The 22,824-nt window shown below is 42.1% G+C and overlaps 1 protein-coding gene across 1 annotated transcript in view; it reads left to right on the forward strand.

Annotated features, from left to right (window-relative positions):
- Lamc1 (laminin subunit gamma 1) overlaps positions 1-22,824 on the forward strand; it is a 107,639-nt gene that overhangs the window by 64,473 nt on the left and 20,342 nt on the right. The window contains exons 2-14 of the mRNA XM_046419521.2: positions 1,542-1,846; positions 5,894-6,024; positions 8,949-9,115; positions 11,874-12,062; positions 12,808-12,925; positions 13,436-13,534; positions 13,632-13,768; positions 14,565-14,687; positions 14,779-14,968; positions 15,268-15,380; positions 17,380-17,601; positions 17,720-17,908; positions 22,319-22,564. Coding sequence (XP_046275477.1) covers positions 1,542-1,846; positions 5,894-6,024; positions 8,949-9,115; positions 11,874-12,062; positions 12,808-12,925; positions 13,436-13,534; positions 13,632-13,768; positions 14,565-14,687; positions 14,779-14,968; positions 15,268-15,380; positions 17,380-17,601; positions 17,720-17,908; positions 22,319-22,564 — 2,229 coding nt within the window. The remainder of the gene's footprint in view (positions 1-1,541; positions 1,847-5,893; positions 6,025-8,948; positions 9,116-11,873; positions 12,063-12,807; positions 12,926-13,435; positions 13,535-13,631; positions 13,769-14,564; positions 14,688-14,778; positions 14,969-15,267; positions 15,381-17,379; positions 17,602-17,719; positions 17,909-22,318; positions 22,565-22,824) is intronic.

Genomic DNA, 22,824 nt, shown 5'->3' on the forward strand with positions numbered 1-22,824 from the left:
ACCTGTACCCTGGTAGTCCATGCTACAGCAAAGTCTTTATGTGTGAACATATCCAGGGGCCTAGTCTAATAATCTTTTAAATATATCTTACCATAATAATGCTTTATATCTGTATCAAGTTTTTCAGTTCATCAGGTACATGCAAGGTCTTAGTTTGACCTTCCTACAACCTTTGAGGTGGGTGGAGCAGGGAATATCCTAATTTTTTTTTCCTACCTTTTTTTTTTTTAAACTGGTGTATTATAGTTGTACATGATGGAGGGATTTGTTGTTACTTATCATACATGCACACAATATAACAATAGAATTTGGCCAGTACCATCATCCTCATTTTTACAGAAGAGAAAATGGCAAGAGCAGAAATATGAACCAGTTGAAAAATAGATTTAGCTCATCATATCAGTTTTGCTGTGGATAAAGCTGAGTTTTAAAGAGCGTGGCCTGAACAGACACCATGAATCTCCTTATCACCAATAAGAGGGCATTGCCAGAGAGGTCGGGATGGTTATTCCTGAGGAGCTAATTCACTTGTGAGAAGACTGTCCCAAGTTTAATAAGCTTCTCCTGTCCCCCAGTATATGGCTCAGGTCCAAATGTGTTAGTTTTGCCCAACTATACTTATTGACCAAATTGGGATCTGTACTATAACATAAAAGTAACAAAATAGCGATATTGATAGAAACAAAAAGACCCAGTGTGTGAGTGAATGGTGACTAAACACAGTTGCACATTCTTTCTTTTACCCATCTGAACACGTTGGCTGGCAGCCAAGCCATCCTGACCATAAGACTGTGCACTGGTTATTGCAGGGAACTGTCTGACCTAGTGACTCTTCTTCCAGAGGGGTGGCGGCCCATCGACTCCTCCCTTTTCCTGCCCTTCTCAGAGTTTCCGACTCATGTATTCTCTTTTGAACACATCCAAGTACAATCTCTTTAAGCCTCTTTTCTTCCCATCTCTTTGTTGAACTTCTGAAGGAGAACTTTTTTTTTCTTCTTTCCTGTTCTACTTCCTGCTCCATCTCCCAGACACTACTTCCCTTCCTAAAATCTCTGTTTCTTAATTTGGATGAGTAAATAGTATTGTATCAAGAGTGACATTAATGTTTCATAAAGAATGAGATTTTAAAAGTCTTTCAAGTAGACCATTTAGAAAGTCAGCAAATATTTTTGTATCTGTTAATTAAGCTTTTGTTGAAGCACCAGATTTAAGAATAAATGTTTTTAATTTAGTTTTTTTTTTTTTTTAAAGTACTGATGCTACCAGTTTTCATAGCAAACAGAGTTTCAGCAATGTATGTCATGAATAGGTCTTTACGAGCTGATGTTTGAACCCATCTGTACTTTGTCTTCTGTGGGAAAATGTACACTGCTTGCAGTTTTAGGGTGTCCTACTTGACATAGCCAGCATGTGATGTGCTCTGGGGTTGTCTTGGTCTAATGTGCACAGGAGATTTGTATCTTCCAGACCAAACTAGGAATGGAGGGGTTTCCTGGCCTTCACTCCTAGGGCTCATGAACTCTCGTGTGTTTGTCCCACAGGGAAAGCTTTTGATATCACCTACGTGCGCCTCAAGTTCCATACCAGCCGCCCTGAGAGCTTCGCCATCTATAAGCGCACGCAGGAGGATGGGCCCTGGATCCCCTACCAGTACTACAGTGGCTCCTGCGAGAATACCTACCTGAAGGCCAGCCGTGGCTTTATCAGGACAGGAGGGGATGAGCAGCAGGCCTTGTGTACCGATGAGTTCAGTGACATTTCTCCCCTCACCGGAGGCAATGTGGCCTTCTCGACCCTGGAAGGCAGGCCCAGTGCCTACAACTTTGACAATAGTCCTGTTCTGCAGGTAGGTAGCCACAGCATGGCGGGGGGACCGGGTAGCTCTTCCACGTACCAGGTGCTAGAAAGTCAGGCAGTGGGCCTGGAGCCCCACTGCTGAGGTGGGGATCAGAGTGGAACCTACTTCTGATGGACAGCTGAGTTTTCTGCTGTTTGTGCCAGGGAAATTATTTTCTTACTACCATCTGGTTTGTTCTCACGTCCTTATGCACTTGCAAAGATACCCTGGCATGGACACTATGAATTTTTAACAAGTTGAACAATTCTGATTTTAGTCGGTACACTTGAGGCAGAAATATTCTGCTTCTGACCTTTGGAAGAAGATAATGGGGACCTAATCTACCCAAGTATTCTTGCATCTTTTCTTACCTCTTTGATTTGACAAAAATAAAAAGCATTTTTTTTTTTTTTTTAAGTTAGCAAAGGGGAACAGTTGAAGCAAGATACTTAAGAATGCCACTTTCCTCCATTATTACATAGGGAGATTTTGATTGGGCTTATCTAGCTCTTCTGCCAATCACTATGAGAATTCTTCATCATCTGAAAGGATGGGTGTTAGTGGAGGTACCAGTTAGGTACCCATGGTATTGCACTTAAGTGTTGTGATAGAAACCTTTCCCTGTCTAACGGCAGAAGAAATTAAAGATTTTTTTTTTTTTAACCAATTCTATATGTGCTTTCCTTGTGTACCCTGATTTGGAGTCTTCTATTACTTAGATTTCTGTAAACTTGTTGTATGATCTAGCTGGATAATGGGAAAGAGTTCTGAGTCCTGTGCCTGTCTCAGCACAGGAACACAGAGTTGGAGACACTACTGTCTGTTAGAGTCTGTAAATAAGTCAAGATGGCGCCTGGCATTTTGCAGAGGGAGTGGTTTGTGAAGTAACACCAGCGAGCCATTAAGTGTGGAGATTCCTTATTGGTTGACTGCTGTATCTAGTTTATGTTAATTAAGATAAGCTGTGTGTAATGTATATATACCCCTCCGGTCCTACAATAAATGGCTCCCACTCCTGCTGTATCAATCTACACAAGTTCCTCATCACCCCCCCCCCCCCGGTTATTTTGTTGCAGCCAGACTGCGGCAACTGTCATGTGGCCGCGGTTATCATCTAGCCGGGGTGGCCTGTGTTCATCGACTGAGGAAGACTGGATGTGGATTTGCAAATGCTGTGTACATTTTATGAAAACCTGTTATGATTTCTAAATAGGAAGTCCTGCTGTTTTTCTGAGTCTTCTGAAAACTTTAGTGTTCTCTCATTATTTCCTCTCTGAAATTTATTATGTTCAAGGACTCTCACTAATTTGGTTGTATGGTTTTGAACAGTGCCAAATCAAAGAGTATGTGTCTCGGTGGGTCCAGTTAGTTCCCTCCTTCCTTTGAGGGTTGCTGGGAGATGGCGAATGTGAAAGTACTTGGTAAATTCTGAAGTTATGGTGAACAGTGAATATGTTTGCAGAGGCCTTTCAGAAAAATGTTTCTTGGAATGGGAGTAGGCCATGTTCAAAATGAATGGCAGAAAGAACAGTTGATTCGGATAGATGGAAAAGCAGAAGATCAAATGCTGGGGGGAGGCCATACCAGGAAGCATTTGCCATCCTCGTTTCTTCCTGCAGCAGATTGCTGTGTTTTCCTGTCCTGGACAGGCAACAGTATGGTCAGCAGGCAAGAGCTGTGTAATGAAGTTGTGGCTGTGGTTCTTGGTGCCTGTGCTAACTATGTGTCTTAGTGTCACATGTCTTGAGCAGCTTCCCCTGCTGTGGAAATTCATTTGCTGCTATTTATGCCATAGAAACTAATGAGAATGCATGTGGTAAAAATGCTATAGGCATCTGCATAATTTGGTCATTTCATTTAATTATGTGTTTCTGGATGTAAGAGCTGTGGTCCGCATGTCCCATGGCCAAGGAGAGTGGGCTGGATTGTCAGCTGGTCTGACAGTGAGGAGAGAGACAGATGTCCTCTCCTTCCAGAAGCTGCAGGCTCCCAGATGGAGGAGGCAGCCCTTCCTGCTTTCACTGTATAGGAGCATTTCAAAGCATACATTATTGTAATAACAGCATTTATTACTCACTTGTGCTATAATGTGGCAAGTGCTAATCCAAGCTCTTAAGAGATAGTGATTCTTTTAACTCATAATAGCTCCATAAGTTACTTTCATTATCTCCATTTTACAGATGAGGAATCAGAGGCTGAGAAAGCTTATTACTTGCCCTAGATCACAGTTTTAAGTGGCAGAATTGAGATTCAGGCCCTGTGAAGTCCAGCTCTAGTGTCTGCTCTTTTTAAGATGCTCATGATGAAACAACACTGGCTAAGCGTCAGCCCTCCTTCACGGAGAGTTGTGATCAAGGTGCAGGTGGTAGAAGTTAAAAAAGCAGTAAACAGGGGTATGTTTAGTTATTTACATTACAGACAACTAACAAATTCCAATGGTTGTGGCCGTGAGTGGGAGTAGTTGTGGAATTCCGAGACTGGATGCAGTGAAGTCATCATCTCTTCTTCTTTCTAATTATACTCAAAGTGTCAAAGAGATTAGCTTTTATGAGCTCTCCATGTTGCTCTGTGTGCCATTTTGGCATAGTTTAAGGCAGTGGTTCTTAAGCAGAGATGTGTCACCCTACTCACGTGGAGCCTTCTGGAAGCATAGATGCCTGCACCTTTGCACTTGCTCATTACACCTCTGAAGGTGACTCTGACCTGTAATGCCTAGGAAGGTCCCCAGGACTTACAGCAGAATTGGTACCTTTGGGTGGACACACATGATCTGCCATCCCAAAACTTAATGTTTCTGAACATCCGTGGTTTATTTTTCTCCGTGATTCTAGTTGGCCTGGGTTCACTCACACAGCAGGTCATCTTCCGTCCTCAGAAGGCAGGACTTGGCTTCCCATGCAGGGGAGGAAGTGTCCCAGGAGGGCAGGTCCTTGTGTGTAAATGCTAGACAAGCCTGTTGGTGTCACCTTTGCTGATGTCTCCTCCCCCAAACCAGCCAGACACACAAGCACAGTGTGGAAAATGTCAGCACAGGGCAAGGCTCTGGCAGGCGGGATTCATGGGATTGTTGTTGTACCAGTCTACCATGCACATAAATGTCTGATTAAGTCAGTTCAGTGAAGGGGCATTTGGTGTCAGAGCTCAGATCTGGTGAAACCTGGGGGAAAGCTGTGGAACCTTTGTTTCAACGTGGTCAGACGTGGGCTCTTCAGGTTCATTTATTCGTTTGGCATACCTACTGTGCACTGAACACAGTAATCAAAACAGACACTGACAGCCTGCCACCTGGTGCTTACAGTCAGATGGTGGGAGCAGATGATACAAATAGGACAGGAAAGGAAAGTAGGGAGCTGGGGAGGGATAGCCATTTAGGTAGGGTGGCCAGGGAAGACCTCATGGAAAAAGTGATGCTGTGGGAAAGGTCAAGACAAAAGGCCACATTTCATTGTTCCAAACCAATGCCAAGTTCACATGTGGGTATTTCCCTCAGATCTGTTAGTAGGGATTGGGTCCAGGAGGAGAGGGATAGATGGTACAGAACGGGAATAGGGAGGCATATCTAGAACAGTGTGGTGGTCTGTGACCTCTGAGCTGGTCTCTGCATTTGGGTTGTAGATGTGGTATGGGGAGAAGTGACACATGTATTGAGTGCCTAATATATGCTAGCCTTTTATTTATTTTTGTGGTACGAGGGGTGGGACTCAAGGCCTTGCACACACTAGGCAAGTACTTCCCCACTGAGCCAACCCCCAGCCCCTACACCAGTCTTTTAAATATGTGTTTCACTTAAACCTTTGAACAGTCTTGTGGAAGAAACTAGTCTTGCTTCTTCTAGCCTGAATGTTAAAGTAACAGTGTCAAGTAAAGAAGGGAAGAATCTAGGAGGAGAAAAACATCAGGAAATTAAAGGAGTCATTGAGTATTTTAATAGATTTAGTGCTAGAAAAGGACAAACATTAGATTATACACACGAACTATTTAGAAAACGTCATCACATTTATGTCTCTCATCAGAGTCCCTGTACTCTCTTATATTTCTGTGTTTGCTCCCTGACAGGAGTGGGTAACAGCTACTGACATCAGAGTGACTCTCAATCGCCTGAACACTTTTGGAGATGAAGTGTTTAATGACCCCAAAGTTCTCAAGTCCTATTATTATGCAATCTCTGATTTCGCTGTGGGCGGCAGGTAAGCAAACTATTAAATCTGCCTTGGAGGTGCTCTACTGTAGAAGTGACTGTAGCCCCTTGTTTACAGCTGCATCCATGCTGTTGCTAGATTTTTTTTTTTTTCCTTACTGACAGCAAGAGTGGCAGGACTTAGGGATAATACATATCTGGAAGGACAGGCAGCAACCTAGAATATTTCTCTGGAAACTAAGTGATTAGTTTCCAGAGAAAACAAAACCTTGTCAAACCAATACCTTAACACACACTGACCATTTAAATGCAGAGCCCCAGCACAGGCAAGCAAGACTGCTAAGGAAGAGTAAGACTGGCCTTCTGAGAAGGCCTCACCTTCTAGAAGTTTCCAAATAAAAGCGGCAGGTCATGAATGAATGCATAGAAATTTAAATACTGGTTGAAAGTCCCTAATCCAGAAATTAGAAATGTTTCAAAAGCTAAAACTGTTTGAGTGCTGTCATGATGCAAAATTCTACACCTGATCCCAGGTGATGGGTCATCGTCGAAATGCAGGCACACTTCAAATGTGACATAAAACTACCTTCACCCCTGGTGCGTATGAAACATAAATGAATTTTATGTTTAGACTTGGGTTCCAGCCTCAAGATTTCTCATTATGTGTATACAGATATTCTGAAAACTGTGGAAAAATCCCAAACTCTTCTCATCCCAAGGGATAAGAATGTTCTACCTGTGCTAGTATGGTCACATGTTTTAAGTATAAAAATATCAAGCAGCAATAGAAAAATGCCATATATCAAGAATGACCCAGAACTGTCAGGCTAGAAGAGCAGGAGGATCTTATTTGGGCCTTGAAGAATGGGTAGGATTTGGATAAGGAGGAAAGACATCTGGACTGGGTGCAGGAGGATGGCCATGGCCAGGAGCAAAAGTCAGAGATGGGAGAGTATAAACCTACTTGAAGTAAGAAAAATGTTCATTTTAGTTCATTTAGCTCTCTTTTGCCGCTGTGACTAAAACAACTGTCAAGAACAATTTTAAGGAGGAAAAATTTATTTGGTGCTCAAAGTTTTAGAGGTCTCAGTCCATAGACATTCCTCAGGGCTTGAGGTGAGGCAGAACATCATGGTGGAAGAGTATGATGGAGAGAACCGGCTCATATGAGGATTAGGAAGCAGAGAGAGAACCCATTTGCCAGATACAAAATATATACTCCAAAAGCATGCCTCTAGGGACCCACTTCCTCCAGCCACACTCCACCTTCCTTCAGTTACCACTCAGTAAACCAGTCAGGGGATTAATTCATCAACTAGGTTAAGCTCATCATGAGCTTTTGGGACACACCTCACATCCAAACCATAACAATGTCTTATATAAGTTTGTAGAACTATTAACCTGAATGATAATTTAGTGGCCCAAGACCTTAGATAGGATGTCAAGAATCTTGTACTTTTTTACCTTGTATGAGCCTATGACATATCAAGAGCAGAAACATCATTTTTGCACATTGCGTTCCTGGTAATGATGCTTAGTGAAAGTAATGAAAACTGTAACCAATGAGATATCAGGCATACTTTCTGGAATAGGCAGTGATATCAAAACAGTGGATTATGGAGATTAGTATCCAGCAGAGTGAATGTAGGATATAATTAGAGAATTCATATTTCTGTTATGATGCTGTATAGTCAGGTGTTAGGTAACACATACCTGATATCAGGTGTTGGAGACAATGGAATAGAAAAGAATATACAGATCCATTTTCTTATGTAGGACTGATTGTCAAGACTTAGTCTAAAATGATTTTAAGGTTCAGTGATCTAGGAGAAAAGTACTACCATTAACACAATGAGTGAAGAAGATGGGCTAATTTGGTGGAGATGATGAGTTTAGCTGTAGACAAGTAAAACTTTAGGTCACAGAAGATATCTAAGCTTGTGCAGCAGCCAAGGAGAACAGCTCAGGGGAAGGACGAGAGCAGGAAATCTGAATTTGGGACTCATCCTGGCACACTTTAGATGATTCCAGAGTGTTTGCGTGTATTTTCAAATGATTGTTGAGCTATGAAACTGGCCACAGTCTTTAAGGAAACTTGTGAGGGAGTGTCCTTGCTCCACCATGCAGTTAGTATTCACAGGGGTCCTTGGGTGCTAGTTTATGACCATACCTGCATCTCTGGAATCCTTCAGGGAGTCTTATCCCATGCAGCCTGAGGGAATATTCTCACTCCTGGGTACTCACATGGAGGACGACATATCTAATTTAGTGTCTCACCACCTGCACATTGAAATCAGTATGCCAGATTATTGGCAATATATGATATATGTGCCTCTGCAATCCTGAGCACATAAATGAGCCAACTCCTTGATCCTCACAATAATCCTGCAAGGTAGGCATTGTCATCATCCCTGCTTTACAGGTGAGGTTCAGTTACTCTGGTGAGTGACAGGGGTTTCAGACCCAGGCAGCCTGACTTCCTACTCCACGAGCTTTTTTTTTTACATTGCTGTGGTCCTTAGGATTAAACCCAGTGGCACTTCACCACTGAGCTACATCCCCAGTTCTTTTTAAATTTTTTATTTAGGGACTAAGTTGCTGAGGCTGGCCTGAAACTTGTAATCCTCCTGAGTTGCTGGGATTGCTCCCTGCCCTTCTTAACCACTGTAGCCTTCTTAACCCCGGTACCCTGCTGCCTCTCAACACACACCTGAGTTCAGGAATTGATCCTACAGGTGTCCTCAGCAACTGTGAGGGGCTTTCCTTTCACACCTGGTTAATGCCCTATGCCCTTTTAAATAAAGCTACTCTTTCTTTTAACTTAGTCTTGCTCATTTCCTTAGTTTACATTTTGAACAGTAAAACTCAAAAGCATTCTTTGGTTATTTCTGGTTCTCTGTATACATAGTTTTTCTGCATCATTTCTGGGAACTTGCAGGAGTTCATTCTTGGGGACGTCTCCTCTCTTTCCAGGTGTAAATGTAATGGACATGCCAGCGAGTGTGTGAAGAATGAATTTGACAAGCTGGTGTGTAATTGCAAACATAACACGTATGGAGTGGACTGTGAAAAGTGCCTGCCTTTCTTCAATGACCGGCCGTGGAGGAGGGCAACTGCTGAAAGTGCCAGCGAGTGCCTGCGTGAGTGCCCCTGGGCTCAGTCTGCCTATTGTCTTAAGGACTTCCAGAGGTAGAAGGAGGAACCGCCTTTCTTTATTCCTCCCAGAAAGGAAAACTGTGAAAGGCGTATCCTTTCTGCAGTCTGAGAATAGCAAATTGCATGTGTGTCAGAGGAAAATCATAGACAAAAGCAATTGACTGTGAAGATAAACAGGGATCATTTGTGTCTCCTTCATGAGTACCAGCACAGAAGCAGCAGCATCAAGGTTTGGAAATTTGCTTAGATTCAAATACTGGACCTACAGGTCCCACTAAAATATGCTACTCTTTTCTTTAATGCCCTTTAAAATACAACTTTCCTTCAATATTCAGTTCCACAACCCTCCTCAAATACTGAAATCTGCAGATGCTTAACTTCCTTGTGTAAAATGGCATAGTATTTGCATGTAAGCTGTGCACCCCCCTCCATATGCTTTTAAAATGAACTCTAGATTACTTCTGTTACCCCATACATTGTAAATGCTGTATAGGTAATTCTTATAATGGATCGTTTAGGTAATAATGACAGGAAAAAGATCTGTTTGTGTTCAATACAGACACTTTTTTTTTTTTTCCCCAAACACTTTTGATTGGCAGTTGTTTGAATCTCTGGGTTTCGAACCCACAGATACAGAAGGCTTATTACATTGTTCTTCCTATCAATGCTAATTTAATTTACTCAAGTGACAACTTGATTAGCATGTGTCAGGTACAGTGAATTCTAGACTAATCAAAAGATTATTTCTCAAACTTGTTTTTCCTTTATCTCACTAACAAGTACAGTGGGGAAAATTTTCCTGTTGCCACTGTGGAGAACTGGTATCTTTGGGAGGAAGAGTAGGTTCTGTAGTCTTGAAAAAGACAAAATGAAAAAGATAACATGTTATTTATTTCTTTATAGTGTTATGATTTATTCTGAACAGATAAAGAAAGAAACCTCCCAGGAAAGAAACCATGGAATCATCATTTGCCAAGGGATTAACACAAACAAACTTTTAAGACAGCCATGATGTTCTTTTGCCCTTACAAATATTTTTCATCATACTGTCTTGGGAATAAATGTAATACGAAAGAAGACACTGTGAACTTGCAGAAATTATTGGCAGAAACCTTGGGAAGGGTTTATTTTGACTCATGAGTATTTTCATTGATGTGCCTGGAGCAGATTTTCTTATTCATCTTTTCTTTCCCTCAAACAAATTCCAGACATACAGATAAAATTCACAGCCTCCTCTAGCATTTCTGTGCACTTGGTGGAGCTTCTTTAATTCCATCACTGTATTGAAGTACCCAGTGTTGGAAGCTATATAATAAAGGCTGGCAAAAGACAAAAATGAAGTCCTCATAGCTTTGGAAAGTATTCTTCTTAATGGTATTATATTTCTGGTCCACGCAGGAAATTATAAGAAAAGCAAGTGAAATATTGCCAGCTTACCACAGCCAGCAAACTGGCTGCTCTAGTTAAGAACTTTCAATGAAGAAATAAGTCAATTTGCTTTCCTCCTTGGTCTCTCTTCAACACCGTGGTGCTTCAAAGAGTGAAGTTTTGGGGTGTTGAGATAGGACTGCAGTCCTCTCAGGATGCTGAGGCTAGGGAAGAGAAAATGGTAGCTTCCTTCTCTCATACGAGCTGTTGTTGAGGGAGGCACAGATCTGCTTTTGCTCTGGGTTGGATCAGTGTGGACACAGATTGCTCTGCTTCATAGTCTCAGAGCAGCAGACCTCGTAGGTGGGATGGACTGATTGAGGGGTAATTGGGCAGCTTGAGGGAAGAGAAGGAGCAATAGAAGATGGAAAGGGAACTATACGACTAACAACAAAACTCAAATTATAGGTTTTGTGCTGTGATTCAAGTTTCTTAAGAAAAAAAAAAAATGTTTTCAGTTGCAACACCACAAAAGAACTGATTATATGGAAGGGAAGGAAAAAAGAATATTCAAATATTTTTAAAAGGTTAACAGGTCCTGCTCTATCTAGAAATCAAACAAAACTTTATTTAGCACTCAAGATACTACTATATACTCTGGGCAGAATCAATAATTGGGAGAAAAATCACCTTAACATAAATGTTTCAAAGACTTTGTGACTAAAGACACTTGTTCTTAAAATATGGTTGTGCTTAACAGACAACCCTGTTGGAACTGTGGCTCCTGGGAGGTAGATGTGTCAGGAGCATCTATTCCCTTTAATTCTGCTCCATCCACAGAGGAAATTATCTTGGTTCATGCACCTCAGGTTTCCCAGAATGGATATGCAAGTAATCTGGCACTTGGAAAGTTAATGTCTCAATGTCTTTAAATTGCCTGAGGTCTAAAAAGGTAGAAGTGGTGCTTGTATGTAAATTGGCACCTTGTTCTTGGAGTTAGAATTGGAAATGAAGCATAAAGAGCCAGGAAAATTGTAGTTTGAGTTGGCTTTTACCTGTAAATGAATAGCTACCTGGAGGCAGATTATTTTCTGAGCATGGGAATTCCTTATATTTTATGATAACCCTATTTTTTAAAGATAAAGATGAATATTTCTTGGTTAGCTGATAATCTGGCTATATAAACTTTTTGTTGACATACTGGTTTTTTGTTTTATTTCTAAGGAACAATGCATCTGGTGGTCATTCTTATTCTGTCACCACGTATCTCTCACAGACATGTGGGAAGTAATTGTTTGATTTTATTGACATCTTTTAAAATGCCATTCTTTAAAGTACATGGATCTGACACTACTCATGTGTCTTGCTTGACAGCCTGTGACTGCAGTGGCCGATCGCAGGAATGCTACTTTGATCCTGAGCTCTACCGTTCCACGGGCCACGGTGGCCATTGTACCAATTGCCGGGATAACACTGATGGTGCCCACTGTGAGAGGTGCCGGGAGAACTTCTTCCGCCTAGGGAACAACGAAGCCTGCTCTCCGTGTCACTGCAGTCCTGTTGGTAGGTGACAGCAGGGACCCATTTCACCCTGATGGATTGAGAGACAAGAGTTCCCTAATGCCCAGAAAGTAAAACTTGGCTTCCTGCACATTTGAACAACCATCAGCGGAGGTGCACACATTACTGTAGCATGTAACAACTCAGAATCTACCTCTACCCCCTACCTTCACTGTCGTTAACCTTGCTGAGCTTTCGCATGCTCTCGTGATGTGTAGGAAAGTACGGGGTGGCCCAAGGAATGGTTCTGTAAATAATTAGCAACAGGGTCATGCAGACCATTTGAACTTTGATGTAAAAGGATCTTTCTTGTTAATGATTTTGTTTGGTCTAATCTCCTTCAAGGGCCAGACTGTTTTCAGCATTTGGTGTGTGTCTAGAGGTGCACAGCATCCAGTCCACTGCACCTTTTCAGGAGTTTAACAATCATTTTGTTGTATGTGCCTGTACATATCTAAGTTCTAAGCACGAGCCTTAAGGGGCCTGTGCTCACCTCCAGAGAAGTGACAGGTCTTATGCAGGTGTGCCGTGGCAGGCAGAGTGGTTCATAAGTGAGTAGAATCAACTTTGGGTATGTCTGGAAGATTAAATGTCAGGGAGTAAAAAGGGTGGGATTTTGAGAGATCATCTAGAGATCACACTTCGGTTGTCAGGCATTTTTTTTAGTTACCAGTTGTCTTTCTTTTGACACATTGATTTTACTTCCGTGTCTGGATTGGTGGTTGACGGTGAACTCATTAAACTTCAGGTTCTCTCAGCACACAGTGTGATAGTTACGGCAGATGCAGCTGTAAGCCAGGAGTGATGGGTGACAAGTGTGACCAATGCCAGCCTGGATTCCATTCTCTCACGGAGGCAGGATGCAGGTAAAATGTTCTCAAAGGTAGAGATGGGGAGTCGGGGTGAGTGGCTCAATGGTAGAGTGCTTGCTTAGAGTGTGCGAAGCCCTGGGTTCCATCCTCAGCACCACATAAAAAAATAAATAAATAACAAAGGTATTGTGTCCAACTACGACTAAAAAATAAATGTCAAAACAAAACAAAACAGAGACGGGGCAGAATCTATATATGGCCAGTCCATAACAGTAGATCTGTGACTTATTGGCAGTAGTGTGAACGTTTTCCCCATGGTAATCATCAACAAGATTCAAGACTAGAAGTGGTGATGAGCTAGCTGCTCGGAGTTTGGTTCATACAGAATGAGCAGTTTCAATTCTAAGTTGATAAAATCCTGGACTGAAAAGGAAAGATGACTTTAGAGGTTCATGTTGTTCCATGTGTAGAATTGATTAACACATAAAGCAAAGGTTGACTTAAGGGTGAAGTCTCTCCTTCCTTCTCTTCTCTCATGATTTTATTCTATTTTCCATCGAATAGGCCGTGCTCCTGTAATCCTTCTGGCAGCATAGATGAATGTAACGTGGAAACAGGAAGGTGTGTTTGCAAAGACAACGTGGAAGGCTTCAACTGTGAGAGGTAGCCCATTCTTTCTCCAGCTGTATCATTTTCTTATTGTGTTATCATATCTCAAGTAAAAAAAAAAAATAATTGATTGCATTTTAATCTTTTTCAGATGCAAACCTGGATTTTTTAATCTGGAACCTTCTAATCCTAAGGGTTGCACCCCCTGCTTCTGCTTTGGGCACTCTTCTGTCTGTACAAATGCAGTCGGCTACAGTGTTTATTCTATATCCTCTACCTTTCACATTGGTAATTTAGACTTTATCCCCCAGTACCCCTAGGACTCTGAGACTGTAATTTAAAATATATTTTTGTTTTTTGAATTAGTAAGTCTTTAAGGGTTTTTGTTTGTTTGTTTTGCAGTACTGGGGATTAAACCCAGGAATATTCCACTCCTGAGCTATATCCCCAGCCCCCTCACCTTTTTTTTTAATATTTATTTTTTAGTTGTAGTTGGACACAATACCTTTATTCCACTTATTTATTTTTATGTGATGCTGAGGCTTGAACCCAGGGCCTCGCATATGCTAGGCAAGCACTCTACCACTGAGCTATAGCCCCAGACCCTCCCCAGCCCTTTTTATATTTGATTCTAAGAGAGGGTCTCACTAAGTTACCCAGGCTGACCTTGAACTTGACTCTTGCCTTTGCCTCCCAGGTGCTTGGGATTATAGGCATGTGCCACTTCACTCTCCTCTCTGAGAGTTTTTGATGGAGGAAACATTCCATGTTACTTAACATGCATGATTTTTCTTGTTTGGTCCTTTAATAGAAGTGTGTGTGTGTGTGTGTGTGTATGTGTATATATATATATGGTTGTAGAGTTTACTATAGTGAGAAGTGAGTTCAAACGTTACATAAATAATATAGTGGTATATAGTTTAAGGAGCATAGCATACATAAGTACTATTATAGGAAACATTCATTGAAAATTTTTATTGATGACTGTGTGCAGGGTGCAACCATACCTGTGTGTGGGATTACAGAGGGCCCGGTTCAGGATGTTTGCCCTGTAACAGTGCTTGTATTTTCATCCTGTCTACAGATGAGGACGGGTGGCACGTGGAGCAGAGGGATGGCTCTGAAGCATCTCTCGAGTGGTCCTCTGAGAGGCAAGATATCGCCGTGATCTCAGATAGCTACTTTCCTAGATACTTCATCGCCCCTGGTAAGTGAGGCTGGGAAGCAGTGTGACTTGCTGGGTGCATCTCTTTCGCCTCATTCTCATGTTCTTGTCCACCATTGTGTCTGCTTTCCAGCAAAGTTCTTGGGCAACCAGGTCTTGAGTTATGGTCAGAACCTCTCCTTCTCCTTCCGGGTGGACAGACGAGACACTCGCCTCTCTGCAGAAGACCTGGTGCTGGAGGGAGCCGGCTTGAGAGTGTCCGTGCCATTGATCGCACAGGGCAATTCCTACCCAAGCGAGACCACTGTGAAGTACATCTTCAGGTGAGGCTGCCTTCTTTGTAAAGTCGGGCGTGACCTGCATTGTGAAAGCAGTCTCCCTATCTATACTCGCCCCAGTGTGTGTTAAAGAACTTTTGGATGATCAAGGAGACCTTGAAGAAGGGAGCTTTCCTTTGTTTACCTTTCCCTCCTCCAGTTGTATTGTCAAACCAACAATCTCCTTTCTGATTGTCAGACCATTGCATTGTTGGTGGTATAAATGGATAAGATGAATGAGAAATGCTTTCCTGGCACCCAAGGTTATCCTTCAAAGGTTAAGGCAGCTCTTTCTATCTCCCCAGGCTCCATGAAGCAACAGATTACCCCTGGAGGCCTGCTCTTTCCCCTTTTGAATTTCAGAAGCTACTAAACAACTTGACTTCTATCAAGATCCGTGGGACATACAGTGAGAGAAGTGAGTTGTAATGTCATTTAGAAGAATTGTTTCAGACAATTGGGTAGAAGGATTCCTGATAATGTAGAGTTTCTCTTTTCTACTACTGTAATACTGATTATAAAGAAATAGTATAAACTACCCTATTATACATGAATTATATAGAAAATAATATAGTTTTAACCTACTTTCATGGACCTAGAGAAAATTCACTAAAATTAATAAGTAGAATTCTTTTGTCACTAGAAGTCAATTGAAGTTATTGTAAATATAGATTTTCTTTAAAAACCTAATAATTCTACTGGTTCAAGATTGCTTACTCTTCATTTTTCTTTATTTGCTGCTCTGTAATTATCAAGTCTTGAATCATTGGCTAAATTATGAAAAATTATAGATTATTCAGTAATCATTTGCTGTAATTTTAAATAAGAATTTAATAATGTTTTAAATTATTTTCCTTTAATTTTTTTTTTTTTTTTAATGAGGTACTTCTCTAGGAAGGTGAAGCTGTTCGAAGGAGATTGAGTCAGTGTGGTGGGATGATGTTGACAGTGCCATCAGTGGCTTAGACGTATTGATTTTTGAGATGCTTGTGTGAATATCCAGATGAAAATCACTTGGGAGTAATTAGAAATATGAACCTAGGCCCCTGGAAGAGGTTAGAACAATAGATCTAGATTTAGAAGTCTGTCAACATGTGGGCAATAATTTTTAAATTTGGAAATGTGATACAAAATATAGAAAGAGAAAGAGGATGGAGTCCGGGAAACACTGTTAATTAAGGTCCATGCTCTGAGACCTAGAGGAGAAAAGAATTTTACAGAGGATAAACAGGTTAGATGATAGCACCACTGGGTTTCAGATTGGCTGATTAAAGAATCATTGGCAAGGGACTTTTTGTCGATTGTAGTTTTGATTTTTTTTTCAGAAGTGTTGAAACTAAATTTAGATTGCAGTGCTTTGAAAAGTAACTGAAGGGAAGAAGAAAAATAAAGACTATTCTTTAGAGAAGTTTGGCTGTAAGGGAAGGGAAAGAGCCGCACTGTAACTTGGGAGTAGGAACAGGACTGAAGAGAGTATTTTTAGAATAGGGAGACTTAAGAATGTTTAGAGTTGGAGGCACGTTAGCCTGAGGAGGCTTATCTCATGATCTGACTGGGCAAAAAAGCCATAAATGTATGAAAGGTTAAATTAAGCCAGTAATATAAGAGGTGTGCTTCTACCTTAGGTGGTCAGTTTCCAAGTGAATTATGTAAATTGCAAGCCATCTTTTGTAACTTGGATGGGGGAAATAAAAAAACCTACTTAGAGCAGAGACTGCTGAAGGCTAAGGTGGAGTGGAACCTGAGTGGCGGTCACCAAGGCCCACTTTGCCCAAAGAGCATTGCTGCCAGAGACACTGCCAGATGGCATGAACATTGGTCTCAGTTGATTTAAGGCTTCTTCTGTTTTCATTCTGAAAATGGGAAGGCATTGCAGCATATGGCATGATGGCTTTGGAATGATTGTGCACGTTAGACCTAATTTACTTGATCTTTACTATTCTGTGGAGGGCAAAAAATACAACCTAAGTGTACCTGTACAGGTGCTTCCCTTCTTTCTTATCCTTGAATCTGTAGTTTCCGCCTGTTTTTATGGCAAAAGAGCAAAACACTGCTTAATTGCTATAGGCTTGTACTGTTCTTTCCTTCTACACTCTTGCTTGAATCTCTTCTTGCCACAAATGATTGTCCAGTGCTTTTATTTTTCACATTGGTGATTGGGAGAACTCAAAAATCTGACAAATCTGTGGTGTGTGTGTGTGTGTGTGTGTGTGTTTAAAAAGTGTTGAACTAAATTTAGCACCCAGTACCACATGGTTGTCCTGAATGCTATTTTCTAATTATCTTCTTCAGCAGATAAATTAAGCCAGTGACCAATTTTCTTTGGAATTTGGCTGCTCTTGAGTGACTGACTTTTCACAACCTTTTGGGGAATGGAAAGCACTTCAGTGATTCTCTCTTCCACACCATATACACAGGTGCTGGATATCTGGATGATGTCACCCTGGCAAGTGCTCGTCCTGGGCCTGGGGTCCCTGCAACTTGGGTGGAGACCTGCACTTGTCCAGTGGGTTATGGAGGGCAGTTCTGTGAGATGTGTCTCCCGGGTTACAGAAGAGAAACTCCGAGTCTCGGACCATACAGTCCCTGTGTGCTTTGTACCTGCAATGGACACAGTGAGACCTGTGACCCTGAGACAGGTGAGAGAATGATTGACAGTTGCTGGGCCTGACTTTTCTTTGGTGGTTGGGTAGGAAATGCTCATTGTCTTATGTTCTTGGACTCTTGCCTGTCCTCTCACACTTGCTGTTTGAATAGGTATCTGTAACTGCAGAGACAATACTGCTGGCCCCCACTGTGAGAAGTGTAGTGATGGGTACTACGGAGATTCGACTGTGGGCACCTCTTCTGACTGCCAACCTTGTCCATGTCCTGGGGGCTCAAGTTGTGCTGTTGTTCCCAAGACAAAGGAGGTAGTGTGCACCAACTGTCCGACTGGTACCACTGGTAAGTCTGTGCTTTCTGTCTTGTTCAGTGTTCCATCTTGGAAGACTTGGGGGAAAGGGCTTCTGGGGGGTGGGGATGCCCCCCCCCATTTTTGGAGTATTTTGTTTAGTTCAGTGATTGTGGTTTTCCTCATAGGAAGAGGTTTTGTAGGAATCAGGTTGATTGTGGATTCATAAAATGCACATCAGATTACTAATTATGGCTAACATCTGCTAAGTGTTTGTGGCCAAGAGCTGCTCTAAGCACTGTACACACACCTCCTCATCAAACCCCATAACTGTAAGGTTGCTTTACCATTTCTCCCATGATATGACAAGAGCACTGAGGCACGGAGGCATGGAGTCCCATGTCCATGGCTGCGTGGCCAGTTGTGGTTGAGCTGGGATTCCATCCCAGGCAGTCCGGCTCCAGAGATAACGATCACTATAGCATACTCACTCTTATAAGATGAGAAGTCAAACTTGACTTTTAGTTTGCTTGATTGTCCTAGAATTCTTGATATAAAGAGTTGATTTTAAAATTCTTCCTTAAAATAGTTTATATTAATACATCGGAGTCCTTTACATTTGGTTGAGTTTTTTGTTTGTTTGTTTGTACTAGGGATGGAACCTGTGGTACTCTACCACTGAACCACATCCACAGCTCTTTTTATTTTTTATTTTGAGACAGGGTCTCATTGAGTCAACAAGGCTCACCTCCAACTTTTCATCTTCCTTTCCTCAAGCCTCCCAAGTGGCTGGGAGTACAGGCGTGTGCCACCATGTTTGGTAGAAAATACATGTGTATTTTATAGCTTTGAATAGGTCCCTCTGCTGGTCTATGTGTTTAGTTTTTGTGTTGTTTTCAAAGTATTATAAAACTTTATCTTACAGAGCTACTCAGACAACTGCCCATGCTGACCAGCTGGGCAGACTGAGGCTCACTTCAGGCCTTCCCCTTGCCCTGCCACTCCACCAGCACCATAATGGAGAGGTTCTGGCCAGCCTTCTGGCACAGCCTTTGACCCTGTTAAAGGCTTTTCATCTAGAAAATACTGCCACTGTATCACCAGGAAACATCACAACATGGCACCTTTCCGTGCTGCACTGACTCTGCACCATGGGAACGGCCGCACAGAATGATTACTCATTTGCTTAAGGCAATTGAGCAAATGAGGGAAATTAGTGTCAAATTTCGTATTTCTGACTTTCTTGTGTTTCTTTATAATTTTATTTCAAACTGATAATGCAAACATAAAATTGTATATGTTAATGGGGTACCATGTGAGTTTCAGTGTGTTTGTGTGTGTGAGTGCACACACATGCATCAGTGTCTTACTTTTTTTCTTTAAAGCGAATGACCCAACAGATTTCTCTAGCTTCAGTCCCCAGCACCCACTCTTGAACCTGCACTCTAGGCCCCAGACCTCTTGGGCTTCTTTTAGTGCCTCAAGTGTGCTGGCTGCTAAAATCACACGTGGCATCCTTCTACATGTGACTTAGTATTTAACATGGTTTTCAGAGGTAAAGAAATAGCAATGATCCCTTTTCCTGCAAACTTGAGTGCATGTCTTTAGAAATACAAAAATGAGCAAAGGATGGTCCCTACTCCTCAGAGGCTAAATTTATGGAGGAAAACAGATAATTGAATACAGCACGGTTAGTTCAGATAAAAGAGCGTACACCAGAGTGGTGGGGGAAGAAAGGACACCTCTCCTCTCTAGGGGAGGGAAGATAAGGAAAATCAAGGTTCAGAAAAGCGAATCACTTGCCCAGAGTTAAATCATACAGTTAGGACTTGAACCTGGATGCTAACTTTAAAAAAAAGGTTGACTAGTTGTAGCTGCCAGAGAGTATTTTGGAGTTTTCACAGACTACTAGATGTTTCTATTTTAGCTTTTCTACATAATCTTAGTTTAAGTTTTATTCAAATCTAGTTTCAAAACTTTTAAAATATGGGTCATATCTGAAATAGCGAAATTATCTGATGAGAAGCATAACTGGAATGCCTGCTGCCTGGTGCTGATCTGGAGATGGATTTGGGTAGGAGTCTGGTGGCTGTTTACATCAGGGCCACGTGGCTTCCCCTCTTACCCCACCTCCACCCACATTTTTTGTTCAACTTATCAGTTGGTGTTTGTCAAATCCAGGGGTCAGTTTTCAGTCCTCATCCTACCTGGTCTCCCAGCAGTGCTGGACACCATTGACCACCCTCTGCTTCAGACATTGTCCCCTCCTGCCTTCCATGCCACACCACTACTTGTTTTCCTTTCTTCCTTTCCTCTGTGTATCCTTTGTTCCCCCGTTTCTCAACAGGGGCTTTCATGTTAGCTTGACCTGGAGGTAGTCAGAGCTCCTCTTTGGGATTCAAAAGCCCCTCAGTGCCTATGACTGCAAATTCTGTATCTCTAGCCCTGAACACCAGCTACCTGTTGCCCATCCCTGCCTGGGTGATTGATGGGGTGGACACATCTGTTTGTCCCTTCATATCCACTCTCTGTCCCCTATGGATGAGACCTGTATGTGCTACATCAGAGCCAGTTTCCACTAGCGTTCTGAAACAGCAGAAAGCACATACAGGTGATCAAAGAGAAGGAGGAGAGTGAGGGCAGGGTATTTATTCTGAGCCCCCTTTCTGTGGGGTCCTCTGTGTTGGTGACTCAAAAAAATTTAGCTCTTGACAGGCCTTCTCCAAACAGCTCTATCTTTAGGCTCTGGTACCTGGTTGGTCCATCTACACCTGAGAGGCAGGTTCTGGAGCCTGTTCGAGGTGCTGCACTATCCTTGTGGCTTCCAACACTCCCCAGACTCTGTAATGGCACCTTTATTAAACTCTGCCCAAGTCTTGCTAATTTGAATGTGCCAACTATTTTCTGCTGTGATCTTGATTCATATAGCTAAAGGAATCCCCAAAGTAAGCAAATTAAAGGTAAATCTTTGTCTCTTTTTTCCTCCAATCCCAACCCTGTTCTTTTCCTAATCTTCTTCATTTCATTAAATATACTACCATCTACCTAGTTGTTCAAGTTAAAATCCTAGGGCTTGTCCTTGATCCTTTGTCTTTCATTTCCCAGAAACAGCCTGCAGGTCTTAACTGTCTCAGATCTGATCACTTTCACCACCTCCCCTGCCACCATCCTGGTTCCAGCTGCTGTCATCTCTCACCTGGAATTGCCTCCGCCACTTCACCTGCTCCCCTAAGAATCATTCTCCATGTGGAGGCCCAAATAATCCTTTTTAAGTGTAAATCAGATCACAGCACTTTTAAAACCCCAGGAGCTTCTCCCTGCACTTAAATTGAAATCCAGATGGCAGAGTCCCCTGCATGGGTTGGTTCTTAACTGCTTCTGCTTTGACTGGTTTTTCTGAAACACTTTTCCCTCTGACTTTCCATCTTCACCCCTGTGTTTCCTCACAAAGAGACTTTCTCTTATCCAATATAAAGTCACTGACACTCTTACTGTATCACCTTATCATGTTTGCGCTCTTTTAACTTTTTTTATGCTTATCCCTATCTGAAATAGTCTTGTTTATTTGGATGTCTGGGTGTTGGTTCCCCCAGCTGCAGCAGGTTTCAGGAGAGCAAGGACCGCCTCATTGGCATCGTCCTGACAACCTAGAACAATGCTGGCCTTCAGCAGATGCTCTGTAAATATTTGTTGAATAAATGAACATGCAGTTCTCCAAAACCTCTAGGCTCATTTAGACCCTTTTGAATACAAAGATAGAAAGAGCCTTTGCACTTTTAATACCTGAGTAATAATGATCAGAAACTAGAAAAGGAAGGATGAGGAGCTGGGAGTTTAGTATCAGGGGAAAGAGCCCGTTTCTGGCTTTGCTTCTCTTTCTGTCATTTATTTGGTTGTGGGCAAGTTATTTAACCTGTCTGTGCCCTTAGCTCTGATAGGAGCAGGTGGCAGTGTATGATTTCTAAGTTCTCTTCAAGAAATCTCTGATTCTTTATTAGTTGACACTGCTTGACTAGAGACAGCAAGGGCCTGTTATATGTTGAGAGAATGATCCTCCTCAACCTGTCATCTGGGACACCGAGGGTATTGAGAGTGGCACTCCATCTTTTTTAGTAGTGTCAGCCAAAACTGACATATATATGCATTGCCTTCCCTTGGGACTGGAGAGGTTCATAATCCTTGGGCCTGACTCATTTACAGAGCACTTTTTAATACATGATTTTGGTTAATTATCAGAACATTTGTAGTGAGGCAGGCAAACCAGAGCCTGTCTTTCTCATGAGGAAGTAGAGATGTGCACAGGGTCACTCCACTGATCTGGCCCAGTGCTGGGGCTCAACTCAGGGCTCCTACCCCCCACTGTACTATATCGCCTTGCATCTGATGGCTGGACTACACTGTTTGTGACCAGATAACTGAGCACCAGACCTTTCTATCATAACATCAGATTGTCTCATCCCCAGGTAAGAGATGTGAGCTCTGTGATGATGGCTACTTTGGAGACCCCTTGGGTAGAAATGGCCCTGTGAGGCTTTGCCGCCTCTGCCAGTGTAATGACAACATTGATCCCAATGCTGTGGGAAATTGCAACCGCTCAACGGGAGAGTGCCTGAAGTGCATCTATAACACTGCGGGCTTCTATTGTGACCGGTGCAAAGATGGATTCTTTGGAAATCCCCTGGCTCCCAATCCAGCAGACAAATGCAAAGGTAATCAGCCATTGGTCAAATCCTGTCACAGGTATACACCTTTGTTCTGCAGATTCGTTGTGTGTCTCTTTAAATACACATAGTTGTCTGGTTTAATGCAGCCCTGTCCAATAAAAATACAGTGTAAACCGCTTGCATAATTTAAAAATTTCTGCCATCACATTTAAAAAAAATTATAATTGTAGATGGACAATATGCCTTTATTTTATTTGTTTTTGTTTTTTAAAATGTGGTGCTGAGGATCGAACCCAATGCCTCAC

This window comes from Marmota monax, unplaced genomic scaffold (genome assembly GCF_021218885.2).
Source record: "Marmota monax isolate L192 unplaced genomic scaffold, Marmota_monax_Labrador192_F-V1.1 WCK01_AAM20220418_F8-fsc00209, whole genome shotgun sequence".
NCBI classification, from domain to species: Eukaryota; Metazoa; Chordata; class Mammalia; order Rodentia; family Sciuridae; genus Marmota; species Marmota monax.